The sequence below is a fragment of the Nanorana parkeri genome, unplaced genomic scaffold, assembly GCF_000935625.1.
Source record: "Nanorana parkeri isolate BGI_ZX_2015 unplaced genomic scaffold, ASM93562v1 scaffold1261, whole genome shotgun sequence".
Lineage (NCBI taxonomy): Eukaryota > Metazoa > Chordata > Amphibia > Anura > Dicroglossidae > Nanorana > Nanorana parkeri.
The window spans coordinates 335,790-362,841 of NW_017307529.1; the positions used below are offsets into that span (position 1 = coordinate 335,790).

The 27,052-nt window shown below is 44.6% G+C and overlaps 1 protein-coding gene across 1 annotated transcript in view; it reads left to right on the forward strand.

Annotated features, from left to right (window-relative positions):
- LOC108797328 (tripartite motif-containing protein 26-like) overlaps nt 1–5,944 on the forward strand; it is a 17,667-nt gene extending 11,723 nt beyond the window's left edge. The window contains exons 2-4 of the mRNA XM_018568908.1: nt 3,419–3,441; nt 4,861–4,966; nt 5,181–5,944. Of these exons, the coding sequence (XP_018424410.1) occupies nt 3,419–3,441; nt 4,861–4,966; nt 5,181–5,944 (893 nt within the window). The remainder of the gene's footprint in view (nt 1–3,418; nt 3,442–4,860; nt 4,967–5,180) is intronic.
- The last annotated feature ends 21,108 nt before the right edge of the window (nt 5,945–27,052 follow it).

Below are 27,052 nucleotides of genomic sequence, written 5' to 3' on the forward strand. Positions count from 1 at the left end.
CCGGGTGTGTGCAATGGTCGGGTCTTTTCTGCCCGTGCATGCCCGCTAGGGGGCGCACGTGAGCAGGAAAAAAATGCTGCAGTGCCGTCCGTCCATTTTTTTACAACGGGCGGACTGCAAGTGGTTAAAAAAAGGGACAGAGGGGCGGAGCTTGGGATCGTGTAAGGCTGCTATTGGTAAGGCTACATCTCCCGCCTGTTTTTGATACGCGTAGCCGACTTCCCAGACCTGTTATAGGTTATGACCAATAGCGTAGCAGGAAACTAATGTGTGTGCTGGGGGTGGGCTACAAGGTAGACACCAATTTATGTGCTGGGGGTGAGATATAAGGGATAGACCAATGTGTGTGCTAATGGTGGGTTGCAGTGGGGAGACTATTGTGTGTGCTGGGGGTGGGATAAAAGGAATAGGCCTATGTGTGTGCTGCGGTGGGAATACGAGGGAGATACTAATGTGTGTGTGTTGGGGGTGGGATACAAGGAGGAGACCTATGTGCATGCTGGGGTGGGATACAAGCAGGAGACCTATGTGCATGCTGGGGTGGGATACAAGGGAGAGATTATTGTGTGTGCTGGGAGTGGGACACAGGACAGAGACCAATGTGTGTGCGGGGGGTGGGATACAGGGGAGAGATTAATGTGTGTGCTGGGAGTGGGAAACAGACAGAGACCAATGCGTGTGCGGGGGGGTGGGATACAGGGTAGGGACCAATGCATGGGCAATATGTATACTGGGTAGTGAGATACAACGGAGATACCAATTGTACAGGATGCCAGGGCTGGGTCCTGGAAGGACGCTATATTTCCCCTCTGTTTGGACTGTGGTCCCTTTAAGGGATGAGACGGGGTTAACTCACCTGCTGGAGGAAGTGTGTGTTTAAAAGACAGGAAGTGGTAGCTAGCAGGTGAGGAGGATGGAGAGTGGAGATTTGTGTACTGCTGTGGGCCTGAATGTCAGTATCCTTGTAGACATGTAGACTGGGAAAGTTACCCCTAAAGTTTGGGACGGTTTAACTGTGATTGCAGCTCCTGAAATCTTCAATACTGAAAAGTCGCTGTTTGAGTTTGCCAGCTGGTCAGTGAAGAGATGAACTGTTGTGCTATTTTGCTGCTGTAAAGCTATTTAAGTTAAAGGAGAACTATGAGGTGAGTGCTTTTCACTCACCTCATAGTTCTAGCCGACCTGTGACAATGAGACTGTCACAGGTCGGCTCAGTAGATCGGGAGGTGAGCGAACACATACCGGCGTTCGCTCCCCTCTCGATCCTGTCGCGGCTCTCTGCCGTGACAGGGGAGGGGCTGGATTCCCCCCTCCCCACTCCGATCCGCCAGCGCTGACTGGCGGAACGGACGGGGGAGGGGGCGGGTACAGCTGGCTCTGCCTCTAGATAGGCTCACTCACATCGATGTCGGGATCCGCTCCGGCTGCGGCGTCTCAGTATACCGCGAGCTGTAGCTTGCGGTATACTGAGCTTAGGGTGACGGGAGGACGCTAGTTTGTGTCCTCCAGTTAACCTAAGGAGAACTACGGGGAAAAGCCCTGACCCCATAGTTCTCCTTTAATAAACTTTACTTTATTTGCAAAGCCTGTGTCCTGCGATCCTGCTGGATTCCCCTAACGTCACACAATGTACGTGCTGGAGGTGTGATTCAAGAGAGACCAATGTGCTCTTTCCTGTCTTCTATAAATAAACTAAATGTTTGAAAGTCATGTGACCGTTTTCTTGCTTTTTCCAACGTTTGCAATAATTTCACTTCGTTCTTATATGTGACACATTTTACATTCTAGCACTACAGCTGCCACAACTATTCGTTTAGAAATACTGCGATAATAAAAGTGGAGGTAAGTAAGACCTCTTCCATTGTGGAGTAAATTGTGTCACACGTGTAAATATTGTGTAAAAATATTGCCTGAGGCGATTTTGCAATCGATTCATAAACACTTTACTAGCATTTACATGAATCTGTGACAAGTGCGCCAGTTCTTGCACGGGTGGGAGACAGATTTCTAATGAGTGTCTACAACACTCTGGGAGGGATAAGTGTCTACAAGATGTCTGCAGTGTTGAGTGTCTACAACACTTTATAAATTCCAAGGTAAGTGTAGACCAGTGCCAGCCAAATATTACAGAGGACCCCACTGGTAAAGTAAGACAATGGGCAGAATGTTCTCAGCAGCCTTGAGAATTAAATCATAACGTGTACTTGCTCACATATTATTTCTCTACTTTTGTTTACAAATTCGCAAATAATAAACAAAAAGATGCCAATGAAACAACGCTCATTGATACCCATCATTTATATGCATGATGATTGTTATTTTTGTCCCTGCATACCAGGTCTTATCACAGTCACACGGCGTTGTCCCAAACCTTCCATGTTCTGAGTGCTGGAAACTTTCACTTTCATTTCTCTCTCCTGCTCAATCATGGCGACTGCTGGTGTGAGAGCTGAGCTAGAATGTTCCGTCTGTCTGAATACTTTCACCGATCCAGTAAACCTGACATGTGGACACACTTTCTGCCGGGTCTGTATTGATTGTGTTTTGGAGACACAGGGGGTGTCTGGAGGTTATTCCTGCCCGGAATGCAGAGAAGAGTTTGTGGAGCGGCCTAAACTGCACAGGAACTTTGCTCTTAGGAAAATACTGGACACTATTTTGTTTACTGATCAGAAGGAGATCAGATTCCAATGCACCTACTGTGTGGACTCTCCTGTACCTGCCGTTAAGTCCTGTCTGTTGTGTGAAGCTCGTCTTTGTGAAGATCACCTCAACGTTCACAGCAAGTCACCAGAACACGTCTTATGTGACCTCACCACTTCCATGGAGAGCAGGAAATGCTCCATCCATAAGAAGATCCTGGAGTATTACTGCACCGAGGACTCCACCTGTATCTGTCTGATGTGCAGGATTGATGAAGCACATCAGAGACACCATGTAGAGATACTGGATGAGGCCTCTGAAAATAGGAAGAATGAACTAAGAAATGCCCTGGAGAGAATGTTGACAATGAGAGAGGAGACAGAGGAAAGAATCCTGAGCCTGCAGGACCACAAGAGGAAATCAGAAGAAAAAGCAGATGGTGAAAGAGAGAGAGTCATTGTCCTGTTCAGAGAGCTCAGGAGACGACCGGAAGGCCTGGAGAAGAGAGTCCTGAGTGAGATATCTAGGCATGCAGAGCTGGTCTCACTGTCAATCAATGATCTGATCCAGGAGCTGGAAATAAAGAAGGACGGGCTGTCCCAGAAGATGCATCACATTGAGGAGCTGTGTAACATGACGGATCCACTGATTGTCCTACAGGAATCAGACTCCGGCCACTTGTGTAATATCGTGGAAGGAAATTATAAGCATAGATGTGATAAACAGCTTCAAGGTGATCTGGACTCTGCTTGGGTCTCACACACATTACATGAAGGTTTATCTACTATAATGATAGAGGTAAATCCATATTTTTCTAAAGTAGAACACACCAGTATTCTAATAAAAAGCTACAAACGTAAAACATTTTAGTGCAGTTCTAAAATGGGTGATTGTTCCTACAAAGTGAGGGGATGTACACCAAGAAATAGGTTGTATTGAGTATGAGGATTTACTGTACATTCAAGTACAACAATTCCATTTGTACAAGTTGCAGTCATGTGGACTGCATTTTTCTTGTAGGCCCCTTTACACTTGTGATTACAATAACACATGTTAATGCAATTAAGGGGATTTCCCTTTACTTCCTGTCCTGGAGCCGCAACAGGACATTTCTAAAAAGTAAGGGAAATTGACCCCAGAACAGATGTCACTCATCCTCATCTTCTTTTCTGGTGTCAACAGTAATACTTCGGATTTTCCAGCACTTTCTGTCTTTCTGATGCATAAAGTTGAAAAAAAGGTTTTGGCCTTATACGCTTTAAGTGAGAATTTCTCCTCTGATTCTTGGTTATAATAATATCCTACAAATATAGAAATCCAATGTGCCGCGCTTAAACAAACAATAACAACCTTAAATAAAGTGTCCATCCAAAAGTAAGCAACAATGTAGAAAATAAAAAATAAGTTGGATCCCGTACAATCAGTGCCAAATATACAGTGTAATATACAGTGCAATATACAGTGCAATAGACGACAAAACTGAATGACAAAATAAAAAGATATGTTGAATTGGATTATTTTATCATTCAGTTTTGTTGTCTATTGTTACACTGTATATTTGGCACTGAATGGGATCCAACGTATTTTCTATTTTAACATTGTTTCTTACTTTTGGATGGACACGTTGTTTGAGGTTGTTATTGTTTGATTGTTTAAGTGCGGCATATTGCATCTATATTGTTTAATGCCGCAGCACATTGCATCTATATATTTCTAGTTTATTTATCTGGTGGTTGCTGAATATAGTGCTTGCTGCTCTTTTACTGGTTTGGCGTAAAGCTTTGTTATTTATAGTAATGTCTTGTTACAGAATCAAACTTTTTGTTCTTTAGGTAATCAGTGGAGTTGCTCCATGTCCAGCTGTCAGATTAAAGCCACGTATACATATATATATTTTCTTCATTCAACCTGCAGGCTGAACGCAGAAAATATAACCGACTCCTCCATCCATGATGAATAGCAATGATGGACGAATTCCCTGCTGTATGCTTCGTATTCTGATTGGCTGCAAGTAACGTTTAGCCAAAGGCTTTCCATTTTTCCTTGGCAAAAGTCAATGGAATAGGGTACACATGGAGCAAATTTCAACTGATTTCTGCTGAATCAGCTAAAACTCGCTTTGAGTGCTCCCTACTTAGGAAGGGATAAAAACGATCTATCTACTATATGTGTCTCATTATCTTATATATTCATATACTTTTATATATGTGTATATAGGTAGCAAAAATGATGCCAGCCTCCACTTGGTTTGCCATGTCTTCAGCCTTGCCATTGGAAGAGGTGAGAGGAACTTTAGATGACCACACTGGTGACACTTTTGAAGGTAAAGGTCACAATACAGTCTCATTTTACTTCTCTTTATTGATTATTTATTGGCCCTGTTCTTCGTGTAGTTATTCAGGACTAAACATTTCTGTTCTTCCCCAACAATATTTTGCACACCATTTTTTAAAATACAGCACTAAATTATGCCATATTTACTTGTTATTGGTGTTATGTATATTTGTAACTATCCCTTTCTATTCATGTCTGCACAGAATTAGCAGGTGCCCTCTCAAGGGCAAAGGTGACCTCTCCTCAACCTCAGCTCCACCCTAATCGTGAAACAGAAGCGGAGTCGTGCTTCAATCAGCCTGTGAAGAAGGTGGAAGAGAAGGAATCGTCCTCTGAGGAGTCAAAGGAAGAAGATGTATTTATCAGTGTGTTTCAGAGCAGGGGGGTTATCAAGGAGGAGGAGTCTGAGAAAGTTTGTTTTGAGGAGGAGGACTCTCCGGAAGTTTGTTTTCAGGGGGAGGAGTCTGAGGAAGTTTGGTTTGGGGAGGAGGAGCCTGAGGAAGTTTGTTTTGGGGAGGATGAGTCTCAGGAATTTTATTTTGAGGAGGAGGAATCTCAGGAAGTTTGGTGTGGGGAGGAGTCTGAGGAAGTTTGCTTTGAGGAGGAGGAGGACTCTCCGGAAGTTTGTTTTGAAGAGCTTGAGGAAGTTTGTTTTGGAGTGGAGGAGTCTGAGGAAGTTTGTTTTGGGGAGGAGCAGTCTGAGGATGTTTGTTTTGGGGAGGATGATCCTGAGGAGGTTTGTTTTGGGGAGGATGATCCTGAGGAGGTTTGTTTTGGGGAGGATGAGCCTGAGGAGGTTTGTTTTGGGGAGGATGAGCCTGAGGAGGTTTGTTATGAGGAGGAGGAGTCTCATGAAGTTTGGTATGGGGAGGAGGAGTCTCAAGCAGTTTGTTTTGAGGAGGAGGAGCCTCAGGAAGTTTGGTTTGGGGAAGAGGAGTCTCAGGAAGTTTCGTTTGAGGACGAGTAGTCTGAGGAATATGATTTAGAGGTGTAGGAGTCTGAGAAGGAGCCTGAGCATGCAGAAAAGTCTTCTTCTTCTCGGGAGTCTTAGGAAGAGGTGACAGTAAGAGAGTCTGGAGGTGTAAGCAAACTTGCTTTCTTAAACAAAAAAAACAAAAATATCTGCAAGAAATAAAATGGATAAAAGCAGCAAATGAAGAATAACTATACTTGTGAACATGTATCACCTCCACCACCTTTGCTCTCCAAATGCAGTTCATAGCCCCCACTACACACCTCACAGTAGTAAGTGACCAAGCTCCATAACCAACCAATGTAAGGGAGAATTTCACTGACCACCATTGTAAGGGGGCATTATGTTCTAGTTGTCATCAATTTACAGGGGCCCTTTTCCCACTGACCTCCAATGTAAAAGGACACTTCACCCACAACCAATGTAAGGGGGCATTAAGTTGACCAACGATGTAAGGGGAGCAATTTTCCACTGACCGTCAATTGGGCATTTGGCCACTGAAAACCAATATAATGGAGCAATACCATTTTTTTTTTTTCTATCCACATTTATTTTCTGGTCATTATTATTAATATTTGTTTCATTTATTTACTACTGGAGTTTCTCTATGTTAGAAATATTTGTTTCATTTATTTACTACTGGAGTTTCTCTATGTTAGAAAAGGTGAAGTAAGGTGAGCCTAGAAGTCTGCAGAGGCTTATTACTGACTTTGTTAGCAAACATGTTTTATCGTTATACAAAGTGGTGGGAGGATAAGACCCCTGCCTGAACCTCTTACCACTTTTGTTTCATCCCTTGGTATAGTTTAGTTCTTCTAAGGCTAGATTGCAAGCTGTGAGTTATGTCTGAGGGCCAGTTCACACCATATGCAGTTGTGATGCAGTCCGTTTATTTGACTGCTGCAGTCAAAATACATCACAATGCTTTCCTGTGGGCTTTCTTGTTCTTAATTCACATCATTGCAGTGTGAATTAAGCACAAGAAAGATCATAGGAAAGCATTGTGATGTATTTTGACTGCAGCAGTCAAATAAACGGACTGCATCACAACTGCATATGGTGTGAACTGTCCATAAGTGATTTCTTGAGACCAATTAGATACATCATAGGGGTTAATGTTGGCACCTTTTAGGGTGTCTGTTTACCTGCTGGAAAGATTTCCCCTCTCTATTTGTCCTGGTGACCACAGTAAAAGTGAGCAAAATGTAAAGAGGAACTTTATATCCCCGCCCCCCCATTACCTTGTGAGCAGGGGTTGAACTCATATAGCATAATTACCCTTTTAGAGAATCCAGAGTTACCCTGCTGTGATCTGTCCATCCCCTGCCGCATGCCAGGTCCCACACTGACATCTTGAAAAAGAACTGGTGCATGCACAGACAAGCCACAGGTCATCTGTACATGCGCCGCACACGCCACACATGTGCAGACCGCATTGTGGTCTGCACATGCATGGATTCAGACTTGCTGGACCATACTTTTTTTTTTTCTTCTCTATTTCTTAATTTTGTCAGAGGGAGGTGGGAGGAGGCAGTTGAGGCTTCGCTTTATAGATTGGTGAAAGTCACTTTAAATTGTCACTGGAACAGAAATATAGGTGAACTCTTCTATTGAGACTTGTTAAAGATGTCACCAACACACCATATTGAAGTGAAGAACACGTCTGTTTATTGACGCTTAATGTCAAAATGAATAGCAACATTTCGGGGCCACACAGGGTCCCCTTTATCAGGCTTGAAATGACGTCATCCGCGGTCACTTTGAGCACCCACGCTGACAGGGATACCCGATGAGGGATGCAGCAGGATTCTGGAATACATATCTTCTATTGAGGACACTTGTTCCAGTGATAACTGACTAAGAAGGATTCCACACACTCGCATTAAGAAATAAGGGCAAATCTCCCCAATGGCTCACAGACTGACAACAATAAAACCTGACAGGGGATTTAACCAGTCCCTTCACCGCCAAAAAAAATTAAAGAAAGAATGACTTTTAGTAGCATTAGCCTCCTGTGTTTTTTCTTAGTACTTTAAAACTTGTATTGAAAATGTTTCTTTTTGTTCTTTTAAGTTCATGTCGATTGTCATGTATTCCTCCAAGGTCATTATTTGTGCAATAATAATAAACTTTAGTGTTGCAACACATGAATTGATAAAAAGGAAAACATGTGAAACATTGAATTATGCGCTGTGGCCACTAGATGGTACTAAGAAATAAAATACTGTAAAAGGTGATAGTAGTGTAGTTGGACAACTACATTAACCACTCGCTGACCGGGGGGTTTACACCCCCTTTCTGGCCAGGCCATTTTTCAGTATTCAGCGCTGCGGTACTTTGACTGACATTTATTCCGTCATGCAACGCTGTATTGAAATGAATTGTATACTATTTTTTAGGGACAGATAGAGCTTTCTTTTGGTGGTATTTAATCACCACTCGGGGTTTTTTTTTAACTATATAATGAAAAAAGTACCACAGATTATGAAAAAAAAATCTGTTTTCCCTACCTGATGTTGTAAAACATTTATCAGCACCCAATTATGGGATAAAAATGGGGTCACGTCGGATAAATAGACACCAAACATGTTACGCTTTAATATTGCATGCGCCCGCGAAATCGCAAAAAACGGCCATGCCTAAAATTGGCCACAGGCGATGCTTTAAAAGCTTTTACCGCTCATCAGTTTAGTGTTATCGGTGATTGATGGCCCTAAAATTATTGCTCTCACTGCGATGTTCGCAGCGATATGTAACATAGGCGCACCCGGCGCGTATTTATGTTTATAAGTGTGTGCACGCTGGGGCGGGAGACTTAAAGGAGAACTATGAGGTGAGTGCTTTTCACTCACCTCATAGTTCTAGACAACCTGTGACAATGAGACTGTCACAGGTCGGCTAAGTAGATCGGGAAGTGAGCGAACACATACCGGCATTCGCTCACACAGTGGCGGAACTACCGCCGGTGCAGACGGTGCGGGCGCCCGGGGCCTCAGGGGATCAGGTGAGTATTAAAGGGTTATTAGATATATGCTAAACCCTGCTGCCCCCCCGGTTGTTACGCCACTGATCGCACCTATATAAGCTTGTTGGACATTCTTTCCAAAAACCTTGGCCAATATAATGGAGTTGGCTTCCCTTTGGGGCTATAGCATCCTTTTTATGATTTATTGCTTCGGATCTCCTGCAGCCCATTTGCAGCCACTTCCTGTCTGCATGCACTTTAGCAATGGCTGCATGGCATTTCTCAGGGCGGGTTTCCGGATGGTGACAACAGTGAACCATGTCTGTGTAATGTGTGTTAAGACAGTCACCTGTAGGCTCCATTGCAAGCCTATGCGACAGGGTGACAACGCTGGAGCACAAATGGCAGATGTTGATGAGCATTTTTACCCAATAACAGGAAGTGCTTGAGCAAGGGCCTTCATGTCAAGGATCACCAGGGATTATTTTAATAAACGCTGCAGATTTAACAACATTGAAAATGTCTTTTGAAATGACCGTGTTAAAGATCATATGAGATTTTAGTGATTGGATTTACATCTCCATGAACTCTAATCATATTGTTTTTTCTGTGAATAGGGCCATGTTCATTTTTTTCTTGCAAGATTCACTTGTAAGCTATTGAAATCTGAGGCCAGTTACAAAAAAAGAGGCAAAATCAATTTCAGCGAAACCGCTGCACTTGTCCTAACTTGCTTTTTTCTGGCATGACACATGATTTAGCATCGTCACATGTCTAAAAAGCACCAGAAAAGAATGTTATTCGTCGTACAAGGAAGAACAAATCAAACGACAGTCGTATTTTGTTGTAACTCAGATGACGGCGTGTGGCGTCATCCCAAAAGGAGAATTTCCCAGCGTGATTCATTACTCGAGAGAACTAAATACCTAGAAGAGGGATTGAGGATAAGTCGGCCTTCATACACTTCGCTAGATACCTTGAAAAAAATAATCAGATGCGCATTTTGTGAATTACCCGATTTGTTCAAAAAGCCGATCGAAAAACAACGACCTGCTAAATCGTTTCACAGCCATAGAAAGAATCTGAAAAACGAACTCTGGGAATTTAAAAAACGTACCCTAGAGGTGCCCATACACCTTACGATTATCGGAACTTTTCGTCCGTTGATCGATTTTCGTACGGCAGCCCCATCCTGCCCCGATGATCGCAAGATTAATTTAGCCGTAATTAACGAAAAGCACCTGGACGAAATGCGGTAATTGATTTGCCGTATTCTCGTTAGCGCAATCGCAGTGTAGATCGCACGACTTTTGACGGACAGAAACGCCAGCAACCTTACGACAATCGTACGATCTAGCAAAGTTTTCAAACATGCTTGACCGTCAAAAGTCGTACGATTGTACAGTGCAGTCGGTCGGACACTGCAATGCACACATACAATTATCGGCCGAAAAGTCGATGGCATACGAAAATCGTACGATAATCATAAGGTGTATGGGCATCTTTACAGTGGGGCTACCCCAGTCCAGCAAGGGTTAAGTGCTCATTTCGCCTAAGGGGCTCAAATAATATATACTCACCTGTTCCTCTGTCCTGCAGGGCTGCTGTACTAGTCCCTGCAGTCTCTTCTCCCCCGGGCACCCGTGGTCTAAAGACCGCTGACGTCATCACATCTTATGCAGGTCCATTGGCTTGCATTAGATGAAAGGACTTTGAGAGACATTGCATATCCAGCGCAGAGGGGGAGAGAGGTGAGCGCTGACCGCTGAGGATCAGGTGAATAAATCTGCTTTATTTAAAGTGACATTAAAATCAAACTTTTTTTTTTGCCCCTTCCCAATCCTGCTGTAAGGACTTACCTTAAATGATGCCTCTTGATCCGATCATCTTCTTCTTTACTGTACTTTTCAGCTGTCCCTCCAGCGCTGGGGCGGGTCTCCGATCCAGCGCTGACTCCTCTGTGCTAGCTGGCACTTCCTGTCCCACGTAATCTGTGCGAGTGCAAGCTGTCCATAGACTTACCTTGTGCCTCTCCTCGTCTCCCGGCCGAACATCTGAAAAGCCCCCCTAGACAAAACGAACACTCATAGTGCTGGGGTAGCCCCAATGAAAGGGTGATTTCCCGGAGTTCTTCTTTAAGATCACAGGACGTGGTTGCACTTTACAAGGATCAAGTCTTTGCTTTGCTATGGCACAACCAGAAATATATAACGTGCAATAGTCCTTCCTCCGAAGCTCCGGAGTTTACAGCGCGGGTGTATCCTGCAATTCTTAGTGCAAGTCTAAATAAAACATTTTTTTCTTTTTTTGGATAGTTTAGGGAAGAGTTAAAAGAATCCAAGGAAGATAAGATTGGAGCATAATGTTTCTTCATTAACAGCTTGAGCAAAGGTTACAAACAATAAAAAGTTTGTCCAGCTGGCGGTTTCCTGTGCAATCAGAACACTTTCTCAAGGTATTCGGAAAATTGTGCTGATTGCGCGGGAAGTCGCCATTGGCCGGAATAAACATTTCGCTGTTTTTAGCCTTTGTTTAAGCTGCAAATAAAGAAACACTCCGCTATGGGTGCTCCGGGGATCTTATATCCCTGAGCGTGCACTGGAATTTATACCAGGACAGTAGGAGAATTTAAAGAATCCCTTGGAGCGGTTTCTTGACTGCAGCAGCATTGCTGTCCAGCAGGGGTAGGCAACCTCGGCCCTCCAGCTGTTGTAGAACTACAAGTCCCATAAGGCATTGCAAGACTCTGCCAGCCACAGGAATGACTCCCAAAGGCAGAGGCATGATGGGAATTGTAGTTTTATCACAGCTGGAGTGTTGGGGTTGCCTACACCTGGTCTACAGTCTACCCTATCTTGTCACACATCCTAATTTATTAAAGGAGAACTATGGGGGGTCAGTGTTTTTCCCCAGAGTTCTCTTAAGGGTCACGGGAGGACGAAAACTAGCGTCCTCCCGTGACCCAAAGCTCAGTATATCGCAAGCTACAGCTTATGGTATACTGAGACCACCGCTGCCGGGACGGATCCCGACAATGCTGTTGAGATCCACCCAGCTGCTGGAGGATCGTAGCGGGGAGCGGGGGAATCCCTGCGGGTCACGGCTCTCTGCTGGGATCGGATCGCTACTCATGGAGATGAACGGCGGTAGCAAACTATAGACCTCCCCCCAACCCCCTCCCTCCCTTTCGAGTGATGTAGGTACACCAGTCGTTACTATCACTCTTAGGACTTTTCTATCCCCACTTATCATGTTATATGCTCTTAGGGGACATTACTCCACTCTTGGTTAATGATGTTTCCCACATTGAACTGGTGGGGAGGCCAGTCTAGTCTTAGTACACAGATATTACACCTGCTGTAGTCATAAAGCACGATTAAGACTGTGCAACCTCAAAAAATATTGAGACAGAGAAGTGAGCAAGCGACGGTATGTGTTCGCTCACTTCCCGATCTACTGAGCCGACGTGTGACAGTTTCATTGTCACATGTCGACTCGAACTATGAGGCTGAGTGATTTTCACTCACCTCATAGTTCTCCTTTAAGGAAAGGTTCAAACCCCTCTAATGTTTTTGTTGCTGGGGAGATTTCCTCCAGTTCCTGTCCTGGAGACACAACATATGTAAATTTATGTAGATGCTAATGCTATATTTTCATCATTTTTTTTATCGATTCATTTTGCTGAATGGGAACCACTATCACTAATTACTACGGTAACACCGATGTATTTTAGCCGTCACTACTATGACTACTGTTTTCATTCACAATATAGTTCATTTTTATTGTTCTTTACATGTTACCCTGAAGAAGGGGGGAGTCCTTTCCACTGAAACACCTTGGCTGTATTTGTTTGTTTCTAACAAATAAAGATTTCTTTAACATGCAGAGTCAGAGTTTGTATTAGGCGCTCCTAACCACACACTTAGCTGTTCATCTGTTGGGGTCCCCATTGGAATCCCTAACCTCTATTCCTGTTCTGGTGACAATTTGGGGTTTTCCCATTATTATGTGTCTTAGTGACCATTTATATGGAATAAGAAAGTGATGGGAAATTCCACATTTTGCAGTCATCTCCAGAACAGGAATAAAGGGAAAATCGTCTAATGGTAACATAGTGATCTGTGATTGGCGGAGGGGTGGATGAATGTCACAATCACCCCCAGAGGCGTATCTGCTGCAAGGCAAACAAGGTATTTGCCTTGGGCGGCCCTTTTCACGGGGGCGACAAAAAACGCTAAAGCAAAACAAACGACAAACGCACTCAACAATTTGTTACCAGTTGTACAGTAAGGTAAAAAAACAAAAGACAAAAAACGCTGCCCCCAAACCAGTGAGGCAGAGCGCCACCTGCCATTAACAATATCGACACTGATACTGGTGCCGATACTGGGCATATTCACTAGTCCTCGTATTAATGAAAATGGCCTGATACTAAGCGCCGAAACTGGCCCTTTACATTTTGAAACACAAGCATCTGCTGTAAGGTGCTGCGCTTGCTGGGGACCTCATGGCAGCCTTCTGGGGACAGTACCGACCGCACATCTCCTTCTTGTGGAACCATGCTGCCCTCAGCACCTGCCCACAAGACCATCCAGACCCCTGGTGAAACCCTGTACAGCTCTCCTAAAACCCTGCACAGCCCTGCTGAGACTCTGCACAGCCCTCCTTAGACCCCGCACAGGCATCCCGAGACCCTACATAGCCCACCTGAGACCCTACACAGCACACCTGAGATGCCGCACAGCCACTTGAGACCCTAAACAGCCCACCTGAGACCTCATATAGCCTATCTGAGATGCCGCACAGCCACCTGAGAGCCCACACAGCCCACCTTAGACCCCACACAGCCCACCTGAAATGCCACACAGTCATTTGAGAGTCCACCTGAGACCCTGAACAGCCTCCAGAGAGACTGCACAGCCCACCTGAGACCCTGGAGACATCAGACCGTCATCCCAGAGCAACACACAGCCTACCTGAGAGCCCGCACAGCTTCCTAAGACCTTGCACAGCCCACCTGGGAACCTGCACAGCCCACCTGAGAATCCGCACAGCCCACCTGAGAACCCGCACAGCCCACCTGAGACTCTGGAGACATCAGGCTGCCATCCCAGGGGAACACACAGTATGTAGCTTCATATTATTCTGCATTGCTGTATATTGTATTGCTGGAATTTGTAGTCCTCTATAGCTTGTGGTGTTCTGCATTGCTAATAACGCAACCTGTCAGAAGTTGTATACAGCGCGTGTGATGTATACAGGACAGATTACACAAAATGTCTTAAAGAGAATGGGGTGAGGCAAATATAGGTTGGGGGGCTGCCTGAGTGTAGTCTGGCCTAGGGCAGCACAAAACCAAAACACACCACTGATCTCCCCTCCTCCAGTAACAGAACATTTCATATCCTGAAAAGAATACAAGACGTTTTATGAAAGCACCAGGTGGAATACGAACGACTTACATAGCCATCACTGTACACAGTGTACTAGAGCCGGCAGTGGTGGGTGAGTTTCAGAGCCGGAAGTCTGTGGCATACAGCGGTTTCAAAATGAATGTATATTAAAGAGGAACTATAACTAGTACCAAAATTAAGTGGGGCTACCTCTGCAGATTTTACCTACCAGAATCCACCATGGAGACACATCATTAGGGCTAATTTAAATAGAACTTAAAGGGTTATCAAAGCCTCCCATGTTTTTGCATACAGCAAGCAGTAGATATATGCAAAAACATTAAAAAAAACATTTTCAAAAGGGTAAAACTTACCTGTGTCTCCGCTGCACGCTCCGGTCCGAAGATCTGATAATTCTCGGGCAGGCGCAAAGGATCATGGGGCGGGCGCATGCGCAGTTCAAGGTAAGTCAATGCAGCAGCGTGCACCCGCACAGACACCGTGGGACAGGAAGTACCAGGAAGAGAGAGGAGTCAGCGTTGGATCTGAGACCGCCACCAGCGCTGGAGGGACTCTTGAAAACTACTGATGATCAGATCAAGAGGCATCATTCAAGGTAAGTCTTTACACTAGCATTGGGGGGCGGGCGGTGGGGGGGAATTATTGGAATTATTTTCACTTGAAATCAAAACAGTTTTTTTTTAGTTTTTGAATAAGGGAGGGTTATAACCCATCAGCTTTTTTTTTTTTTTTTTTTTTGCTATCTTTGTCCTATTGGGGAGATTTCCCTTCACTTCCTGTTTGATAGCCACAATAGAAAGTGTGACGAAATGCCTCCAAAGAAAACAAATTTCCCCGGTGGTCAGCAGGGTCTCCAGAACTAGTGTCCCCATTGGAAGATTTCCCATCTATTCCTTTTCTGGTGACAACCCATTGATTTTCTTTCTCAGTGAAAATGGTCACCAGGACAAATAGAGAGGGTGAATATCCTTAACGGGGACACAGAGAGCAATAAAGACCTGATAGGGGTTTTGAGCTCTCTCCACTCCATCCAAAACTAATGAATTCAATTGCACTTTAAGTTTCACATAGCAAAGTGCAAATATTGGGTTTTTTTTCCTGGATTTGAGCTTTAACATGAAAAACAGAGCTCACGTTGGTCTGCATCGGGCTTCTGAGTTATATTTAGTTTTCCCCATATTTGACCATGAATAGTGGAATTTCTATTCCCTTTAGAAGTGGTCAGGGAAAAATCAGATCATGTGACACTGTGGGATTTAATTTCATTGGATCGGAGAGTTCTGGTCATGTGATGTGGTGATCTAAACACATTGGATTGGGGAGTTCTAGTCACTTGATGTGGTGATTTAATTCCATTGGATCGGGGAGTTCTGGTCATGTGATGTGATGATCTAAACACATTGGATCGGGGAGTTCTGGTCATGTGATGTGGTTATCTAAACACATTGGATCGGGAAGTTCTGGTCATGTGATGATCTAAACACATTGGATCGGGGAGTTCTGGTCATGTGATGTGGTGATCTAAACACATTGGATCGGGGAGTTCTCGTCATGTGATGTGGTTATCTAAACACATTGGATTGGGGAGTTCTAGTCACTTGATGTGGTGATTTAATCCCATTGGATCGGGGAGTTCTGGTCATGTGATGTGGTGATTTTTACTGTTAGGTCATCTTGTATCATAATCTCTGGGATTTTTAGCACTATTAGGACACTTTGTATTACAATCTGTCATTGTTTTAAGTCTTTCCTGTATGGACATTGCAGGTTCTTGTTTCCTTTCTGTGGACTTATTGTTCAGCAAAAGAGGCATTTATCTCATCACAAACCTTCTCTGTGTGTTTCTTCAATCCGGATCGTACAAAAGTTTTTTAGTTCCACTTTATTAGCAAAAATGATGTCATATCTGTTTTTTCCTCCAGTTACAAAAAAAGGGTTTTTCTCTGTTCCTGACACTAAAGATTTCTACCCATTGTTATACCATCTACAGCTCGTCTTTTGTAACTTCCCCCTGTGGTTACAAATATGAATGGTTGTTTACTTCCATTGCCCCGGACAGACGTTAGTCTACTTTCTGCTGCTTTGTCTTGTCTTCCGGTTTAATGTAAAGAAACCTATACAGGAGTATGGAAGGACGTGGCTGGAAAGCATAGGGGGACTTTTAGAAGAAGAGTCTGGACTTGTAGCAGAAGTTGGATTAATGGCTTGTCCACACTAATGTGTTGCAGTAACGCGCATCAAAACCCGCCATGGAAAAATACTATATATGCATTAGGACGTTACAGTGCCATTAATTTTCAACGACACCCTGACACAGAATAAAGCTGCATTATAGTGAACCACAACGCACGGTAATGCACTGCGGTGTGCTGCATTAACAACAAGGTGAAGATCTGATTTTGAGTCCATTGGGGGTGCTTTGGAAGCCGATAATTAAACAGGCCGCATGTGTGTTATCTCGTGTGCGCCTAAATGCAGAGCAATGGATCATCCTAATGTGAATGTAACAAGAATTAAAGGGGAGGTTCCCTTTCCCAAGTAGTTGGAAAAATTGATTTACCTGCTAAAATGTGGCCCCCCTTCCCGCTATACTTACCTTTCAGTGAAGCTCCTTCCCCTCCCCCCAATGAGAAGCGCTTCTCATTGGTCAGCACGATCAGGTGACCAAACTGACCAATGAATGCTTGCAATTTGTGAGCAAAATTTATAGCACAGGGCTTTGCTGGACGGCAGTACGGGGTATGGATAGTACACCAATACTGGCGGAGTGGTTCCCCAAAAGGTGAGAATAGTGGAGTAGACATGTGCGTTTCGGTTCGTTCCGGACGAATTTTCGGAAATTCGGAGATTCAGATGCATCCGAATTACAGCTAAGACGAATGCAAACGAATCCGAAATTCCCGATTTCCCGAAATTCGTTATTGGACGAATTTCGATGCAACAAAATGACAACATTTTCCCTCTACAACAATTCTATGGTTAACCTCTTGCCGTCCGCCCGTAGTAGAAAAACGGATGGACGGCACTGCTGCATTGACGGGTTGCCGTCGCCAGACGGCATTTTTTTTCTGCTCGCGCGCGCCCCCTAGCGGGCACGCACGGGCAGAAAAGACCCGTCCAATGCGAACACCCGGTACCGGGTGTTTCACATATAGGCGATCAGCGGGTCCATAGCCCGCATCATTTTGCTGCAACGAAATTCTTCCAATAACGAATTTCGTCCAAAAACCGAATCCGAAAAACGAAACTAAACAAATTTTTTTTTTTTTTCAAAACGAAACTAAACTGAACCATTTTTTTGCTGGTGCACATGTCTATAGTGGAGTGGGGAGATGGGGCCAGATGTGAGCGGGTAATTCAATTTTCCCAAATTACTTTGGAAGGTGAACTTACAGTTTAACCGGAACAGCGAGACTCCCATTCAGTACTGGAGGCTGCCAATATACCCAACTGTTAGATGTACATAATAAACCCCAGCTAAGCACTGGCCACCAATGCAAGGGGTGGGGGGCTGGTTAACTGCACTGACCAGCAATGCAGGGTGTGTGGGGGGTGATAACACTTATCATCAATGGGGTGGGGGGAAGGATAACAACTGTTATCAGTGATGCCAGTAGGGGAGGTTAAGAGTTAACAGCACTGACCAGCGATACAGGGTGTGTGGGGTCACAGTAATGCCACTAACACCAAAGATGGAGGTTATTATTGGTGGCACTGACACCAATTTTGGGGTATTATTGCTGCCACTGACAACAATGCTGGGGGTTATTATTGGTGGCACTGACACCAATGCTGGGGGTTATTATTGGTAGCACTGACACCAATGCTGGGGGTTATTATTGGTGGCACTGACAACAAATGTTGGGGGTTATTATTGGTAGCACTGACACCAATGCTGGGAGTTATTATTGGTGGCACTGGCACCAATGCTGGGGGTTATCATTACTGCCACTGTCACTAATGCTGGTGGTTATATTTTCTGCCCCTGACACCAATGTTCTGGGTTATAATTGCTATCACTGACACCAATGTTGGGGGTTATTATTGCTGCCACTGACACCAATGTTCTGGGTTATAATTGCTATCACTGACACCAATGTTGGGGGTTATTATTGCTGCCACTGACACCAATGTTGGGGGTTATTATTGCTGCCGCTGACACCAATGCTGGGGGTTATTATTGCTGCCACTGACACCAATGTTTTTTCAGTTACAGCAAATGGGCAAAAATGAAGTCATACAGTATCTGTTTTTTCCCCCAATTACAAAAGGGAATTTCCACATTCTTGACATTATCGATTTCTACACATTCTATTATTATATTCATAGCTCGGTTCTTGTTTTTAGTGACTTCCCTGTGGTTACAGATATAGATTTTTAGGCAGAGTTGTTTATTTCCATTGCCCCCCGGAGAGAAGTTCTTCCTGCCCTCCCTTCTAGTATAATGTAAAGAGATTTCTACAGGAGGATGGAAAGACATGGCTGGAAAGCACAGGGGGAAGTTTAAAAGAAAGCTGTGTTATTAGCTTGTCCACATGTATGCAATGTGATACTGGGAGGTAAAACTACTATATACTGTATTCTTCAAGACATTGCAGCGCCATTCATTTTGAATGAACCTGAATTACAGTAAACCACAACATACAGTAATGCGCTGCTGCCACTGACACCAGTGCTGGGGGTTTTTATTGGTGCACCTGACACCAGTGCTGGGAGTTATTATTGGTGCCCCTGACACCAGTGCTGGGGGTTATTATTGTTGCCCCTGACACCAGTGCTGGGGGTTATTATTGGTGCCCCTGTGTTTGTGCACATTTTAACGCTCGCAAAGGAGGAGCGCACGTATTCCCAGCTGCGTTTGGGATGCCATTTCCAAGCAATGGCAATGCAAATGCATTTCACGTTTGTGCGTTTAGTAAACACGCGTCAAAGACCGCGTTTTTTGCACGTTTGACACAAGTTCCCGCTACGTGTAGCCTAGGTGTGAACGGAGCCTCCGTTCACACCAAGTGCACAATTACTAGTTAATGGCATCCCAAAGGCGGCCGGTAACACGCACGCCCCTTCTCCTCGTTCATGCGTGCTAAAATGCACACAAATGCAGAAAAAGACGTGGCATGCATGGTCGCAGATTTTGCTACATGTGCTACTTTTCTGTGTTTGTCGTGTGTATAAGGACCCATTGAAACCAATGCGGATGCGTGGAAAACAAACGCGCATGAACGCGACAAGCGTTCTTGCTATGCCTGGGAGTGAATGGCGCCTTAAAGTGACATTAAAGTCAAAAGTCCCCCCCAATGTTAGTGTAAAGACTTACCTTAAAGTGACATTAAAGGCAAATTCTTTTTCCCCTCACCCCGACGTTAATTAAAGCACTTTCCCTAAATGATGTCTTTTAATCCGATCTTCTTCTTCTTTCCTGTAGTTTTCAGCCTTCTCTCCAGCGCTGCGGCGAATCGCCCATCCAGCGCTGACTCCTCTGTGCTTGCTGGCACGTACTCTCCCATGGTGTCTGCATGCGGGTGCACGCGTCCATAGACTTACCTTGTGTCTTTCCTCGCGTCCCGGCTGAAAATGTGAACTGCGCCGCCCGAGCAGTTTCACATTTTCGGACGGGAGCGCGCAGGGAACACACAGGTAAGTTTAAACCGCTGTTAAAGCATTTTTTTTTTTTTTAAATAACTTTTTGCATATATCTACTTCTTGCTAGTAGTAGATATATGCAAAAAAAAGCTGAGGGTGTAGAAACCCTTTAAATGATGTCTCTTAATCCGATCTTCTTCTTCTGCTTTCCTGTCCTTTTCAGCTGTTCCTCCAGCGCTGGTCCGGGTCTCCGATCCAGCGCTGACTCCTCTGTCCCCCTCTTCTCTGATGTCCCACGGTGTCTGTGCGGGTGCACGCTGCTCCATAGACTTACCTTGTGTCTCTCCTCATCTCCCGGGCGACCATCTGAACTGCGCATGCGGTCTGCCCCAAGATCCTTTATATATGCAAAAACATGCGAGGGTTTAATAACCCTTTAAGAGGCACATTACTAGTCAATATAAAAAATAATTTACGGAAATGTAAAACATTGCAGGTAAGCTTTTAAACTTTTTGAACTGTCTGGGCTTTGACCTGGTGACACGCAATGTCTGATAAGCCATTGCTTTATTTAGCTATGTTGACTTCCTGCGTGGTATATTTTTGGCTAAGCGTCATAGCGCACGGGGTAGATGGGTGGGCCCGGACTGGCCAGGGAGGGTCTTAGCTGGGACCCCGATGGTGTTTTCCCTCTTGCATCACACACAGTGAACATGCATACTCTGAGGGACTCTCCCTGATGTCAGCCCTGTGTCAGTTTATACTGCTGACTCACCATCTTCTGACTAGGGGAAACGCCCCGTGGGCCGGAGGAACACAAGGTACATCTGCCAATTAAACACAGCCTACTTCACACTCAGAGCTGGAGCATTTGGGGTGAGCACAGTCTCATTCGATTACTCTAAGGAGAGAGAGGAAACTTTCCACGTTCTTTGGAAGATTTAACGTGTCACAACTTTTTTGAAACTTTTCCTGATCCACTGGAAGGAGAGAAGGCGAGAGTCCACGTAGACAGGAAACAGGTAACCGATCAATGCTTTGTATACAATGTGTCAGAGAGGAGATTACAAACTGCTTAGATTCTGGATCTCAAAATAGGACGTGTCTCTCCAAACGTCATGTGTCCTTATTCTGAGCTCCGTATTGCATCCGGCGAGTTTTCAATGGGGACACCTGTTGTGGTGACAACTGCTTAAGAGGGAATTTCCCTTCATCTCCCCAATGGGACGCAGACAGCAAAGAAACCCCAAAAAACTGACGGGTTCTAACCAAACCCCCAACATGACCACCCACTGACCATGATCATAATACAGTCTTTTCTTTCAAAAACTTTAAAGAAAGTTTTCACTATATCAGGGTTGGGCAACCTCGGCACTCCAGCTGTGGTGAAACTACAAATTCCTCCATGCCTCTGGGAGTCATGCCTGTGGCTGTCAGGGTCTTGCAATGCCTCATGGGACTTGTAGTTCCACAACAGGTGGAGTGCGAAATTGCCTACCTGTGGACTATAGATGCACTTTAGCAAACCCTGTTAGTGGAAGGAGAGAAGCAGAAATAAAGGCAATAAGTCGTAAGCTGCCCATACACCTTATGAATATCGGCCGATTTTCGTATGCGATCGTGTTTTTCCGTCCGATATATTCGTAAGGCTGTAGGGCAGTGTACAACCGCAAATACTGTACAATCGATCGAATTTTGACTAACCAGCAGCTTAGAAAACTTTGGTGGATCGTACAATTTTCGCAAGGTTGGTGGCGTTTCCGTACGTCAAAATTCGTATGATTTACACTGCTCATGCGCAGACAAAAATATGTGCGGTCGATTACCGCAGTTTGTCCAGGTGTTGTTTTTCACTACAGGCTGATTGAACCTTGTGATAATGGGGGCACGATGGGGCTGCCATCTGAAAATTTCAGCTCTGATGAGCAGGACCCATCTAATCCTCTTGTCTGGTATTGTGTTATAACTGTACTGTCTCCCCATACTTTGTAAAGCACCATGCAAATTGTTGCGGCTATGTAAATCCTGAATAATAATAATATTATTATTATTATTATTAAAGAGAAAAGTGGGGTGGTAAGGGGTAAAGCTGGCCCTACATGTATCAAATGTTGGCCAATTTTAGTAGGAAATACGTGTATGGTCAGCTTTCCCCCTTACCACCCACTACTGCCACCCACCTTTTCTCTGTCTGTCTTTTTGTTTTCTTTTCATTATTTTTACTTATTCTTTGCTTTTTTCTGTTCCTTTTCACTAACAAAAGTTTGTTATAGTGCATGTATCATGTATTTTTAGCTTATTTGAAAGGAATAGGGTTGAGCTAGAACCCCATCAGTTTTTTTTTATTTTTGCTGTATGTGTCCAAGGGAAAGTTGTCATTAGAAATTGGATCCCTGGCGGCACCACAGGGCTCAATTTGTCAAAGGAGTGGGTGGAAAATTGACGGCTGAACAATTTCCCAGTTGATAATATTCCACTTGACAATTAGCTGCAGTCCCTGTTTTGAGGGTTCGTTCACACCATAGGGCAGTGCATTCCGGTCAGAATTGGACCGGAACGCACTGCCCGCATTGTGGCCGGCTCACTTTTTTGCCGGGCTGGAGTGGGCGTGGCGGGCCATTGAAGTGAATGGCACCGTAGCCACACGCTGCGGCCACAATGCGATCGGCAGAGCGGGACATTGTGCCTGCAGTGCGGTCCGGTTTGATCAAAATAGAGCTTGCAGCATTTTGATCGCACCAGACCGCACTGCAGGCACAATAGCAGTGGTGCCGGCTGTCAATATAGAAGAGACGGCAGGGAAGTTTCCTCCATCCACTCTTGTTTACCGTGAATGGGGGAATCGAGCAGGGGTTTTTTTTGCGTTTGGCCCCACGGGGCTGAACAAGAAAAGTCATGACATTCATCCTGATTTTCCCACAAATGACACATTTCAGGCTGGGGCGGGGCTAAGCGCAGTGCCCTTCCATTGACATGAAGTCATTAGAATGTCCCTTCAATATCACAGCTTTTCCTGGCATAGATTTGGGGGCCAATTCACATCTAGGCATGTAAAGAAATACATTTTATTTCTACATTTTCTATAGATCTCTCCTTTTTAGATATCATTTTCACGCTGGCTGATCCTCTCATTACTAAAAGCTTGCAAACTAAAAAAAAAAATATATAAAAAAGTTGCAAAATGTATTTGATCTTTGGCCAGAAACTTTATTACAGATCTAAAGTTTGAGGTTCCAAGTTGTCTCACTTGAAATTCCTATTTTGTGTGTTTTAACTCTCATCAATGTTTAATTTATCAATAAGGAAGAGGGAGCGAGCTTCTTCCCGGAAATCAGGTCCAAGAAACATGTTTTCTTATATAGGGTGGATTTCCTGGACACATGGTCATGTGACTGCCCCAGAATTTTGCATATTTATATCCTCCATAGTCTGAAGGTGAATCATAATAAATAGAGGAGTGATTAATAATCTGGCTCCAATTTGCAGTATTCTATAAATGCTATCCAATATGTTGGAGGTTATAGTGTTCTATATAGAGTGTAATAGAATTGTATTATGATCCTGTCCAGTGCTTGGTCACGTTGGGGGTTGTAGTGTTCTATGTATAGAGTGTAATAGAATTGTATTATGATCATGTCCAGTGGTGGGTCATGTTGGAGGTTGTAGTGTTCTATATAGAACTGTATTATGATCGTGTCATGTTGGAGGTTGTAGTGTTCTATATATAATTTGTATTATGATCGTGCCCAGTGGTGGGTCATGTTGGAGGTTGTAGTGTTCTATATAGAATTGTATTATGATTGTGTCCAGTGGTGGGTCATGTTGGAGGTTGTAGTGTTCTATATAGAACTGTATTAAGATCGTGCCCAGTGGTGGGTCATGTTGGAGGTTGTAGTGTTCTATATATAATTGTGTCATGTTGGAGGTTGTAGTGTTCTATATAGAACTGTATTATGATTGTGTCCAGTGGCTTGTCATAGACCTGCTGCGAAGCTGATCTGATACACCTAGTCTTTTCCTACCTGGCTGTTGCACTGGTCTGGCACCTTTTAGGCCACACGCTGATTGATATAGCAAGTTCTCAGGTAGTCCCTGCCCAGCCCATCAATCGTCACCACTGTTTAAGCTTTGCTCAGACTGCCCGAGCAATAGTTTGTATTCCCAGCTGCAGGGGGCTCCGCTGCAATTTTTTTACCTGCAGCAGAGCCTATGCTAATGCACCCCTCCCCCAGCTTCTGCACTGACAGGGAACTTTATGACAATGTAATCATCTTATGTAGTGAATTTTACGCAGGGAGAGATACATATCAGACATGTGAAAGGGTAAGGCAGTTTGTTGTCGGCACAGTGGAATGTATTGTTGGGGGAGGGGTTGGGGGTAGGACTCGTCTATCTGGTTCTGTCAATGATTCCAATGATTATTGTCATGTTTTGCAGAGTGGACTGTTCAGAAAAGGACTAATATTTAAACATTCAAAAGAAAGATGTTTTATTGGTTGCTGAATTTTTCCGAGATGAGTTTTGTATTCAGCACAGCACCAGCTACGTGTCCCTAGGAATTGGGGTTCATGGGAAATAGAGCAGCAGCCATGACAGGTTTTTTTTTTTATGCCTCCTGTGGGATAGGCCTGGTGGTGAATGTTTCAAGTCCATGACTCCCAACTCTCTGGGGTGAGAAAGAGGGATGCCATGTAGCACAAAATGTGTAGAACTGCAGCCCTGTTGTGGAACTACAAATCCCATGAGGCATTGTAAGAGTCAGGGGCATCCTGAGGCCGGGTGTCACCTGGAGTGGGTACCGGGTGACACCCCCGACGTGACGTCATTGCTCGTGACTTCATTGTGCATGTGCGTAACGCAACTGCGTTATGATGTCGAGTGCATGCGCGTCCATCTTGGTGATGCCTGCCGGCGGCTATCTTGGTGATAGATGCTGGCAGAGAGAGAGCTCCCCTCCTTTCTTGTGCAACTGTCGGCCTCTCAGTTCATGACCAAGTGCCTGACTTTTCAGAGGGGGTGACGCCAAAATGACTGTCAGTCATTTTGGTGTCACCCTTCCAATGGCGTCACCCAGGTGCAGACCGCACTCCCCCTCCTAGTGACGACACTGGTAAGAGTATGACAGCCAAAGGCATAACCTTCAGAGACAGATGCAGGCTGGGATCTGTAGTTTCACCACAGCTGGAGGGGCAAAGTTTGGCTACCCCTGGTGTAGACAAAGTAGAAGCACTCCTGCCACGTCCTCTATTTTAAATATTACACATAAAAAAGACTGCCTAATCCCATAAGTGTTTTTGTTTTCTCACCATTATCTTTATACTGTTTTTTTTTTTTAATAATTACAAATGCAATAATATAAAGGTTGGACAAAGCCATGGCCGCTTGGTGACTGGTGATGAATCGCTTTGTTTCTATACGAATCCATGTGATCCGCATGACACACATGACTTTTGTTTATAAACAAACAGTCAATTTTAGCATTATGATTAGCGCTGGGGATCGGGTCACTATAAGGATTAGGGTTACTGGCAGGGTTAGAGTCAGTGAGGGATTTTTTTTTTTGACAGAAGCTGATTGCACAATCTGCAAAAAAATAAATATATATATATTTTACCCCCCCCCAACCACCTTTCCTCCAATGCAGATCACTGAATGGGGATTTTTGCCAAAAGTTCACTGAAGCAACACCCAATTTTACTCATCCCAGGAAAGTGGGATGGATGGGCCTTGTGTAATGGGTTAGTCTTATTCGGTTTAGAATCATCCTGACTACTTACTCCACCAACTAGGAATGGCCGTGCACCACCACCACCGATGTGAGTTTTGTCTGGTTCATGATGAGCAGGCTGATATTTACACAGTGGGTGCCGCTGTCCGCACCCTTTCGGCCGGCATCCCTCAATCAGCTGATCGGAAAATATTTGCACGAACAGAGCCAACAGAAAATTTGCTGCCGCCTCTGTTTGGGTATTGTGACAGCGGCTGCAGGAAGTGGAAGATTTCCTCGAGGAATCTGTTATATTTTCTTTATTCTGCCCGCAGGTTGAACAAAGAAAATATTAGTCAGGGCTTTTTTCTCTGGCAGTCTGCACCGGTAGGCTGTACCCGCACCTATCGCCAGCCCTTTAATTTGATATTTTTTGCAATGCAGAAATGCAAAAAATGCTTTAAAAAATGCGCCCCCCCCTCCCGCCCCAAAACAAAGTGAGCCGACCGGGTTGCGTTCCAGAGGCCGAACGCATCCTTGATGATTGGACTGGGCCCTTAAAGGCGAACTATGAGGTGAGTGAAAATCACTCCGCCTCATAGTTCGAGCCGACCTGTGACAATGAAACAGGTCGGCTCAAATAGCTCGGGAAGTGAGCGAACGCATAGCGTCGCTTGCTCACTTCTTGATCATCTCCCTGCAGAGAGCTGTGACTGTCACTCACGGCTCCGTGCAGGGATTCCCCCCCTCCCCTGTCCGATCCTCCAGCTCTGACTGGAGGAACAGGAGGGGCGGGTACAGCTGACTCTGCCTCAAGATAGGCAGAGCCAGCTGTCACTCACGCAGCTGGGTGGATCTCGACAGTAATGTCGAGATCCGTCCCGACTGCGGCGGTCTCGGTATACCACGAGCTGTAGCTCCCTATATACTGAGCTTTGGGTGACGGGAGAATGCTAGTTTATGTCCTCCCGTGACTCTGAGGAGAACTATGGGGAAACACTTACCCCCCATAGTTCTCCTTTTTTAATGTCTACAAAACTTGAGACTTCTGTATAACAAAATGGAGTCTTGAACATGAATACAAAATGGAGTCTTAGCTTAACAAACGTTTCCACCTCATTGTGTGTTTGAAGACACGCACAGCTTACTAGCACACACAAGGGTGGCTCCATAGGACCCTGCAAGGGAAAGGAGTCACCCTAAAACAGGATATCTGGGCCAGTGCTCATTTACAAGTCTGGGTAGATTACACATTGGGCTAGTGAGGCTTTTATTAGCAGACCACAAGGAGTAACTGTACAATGTAATGCAAAGAGCCAAGAGCGCCATCTAGTAATGGAAAATGAGCATACATAATAGGTAACACTTCATAGTGACCTGAGCACAAATATTGATATTTCCCAAAAACTTATTTTTGTGTGTTTATATATATA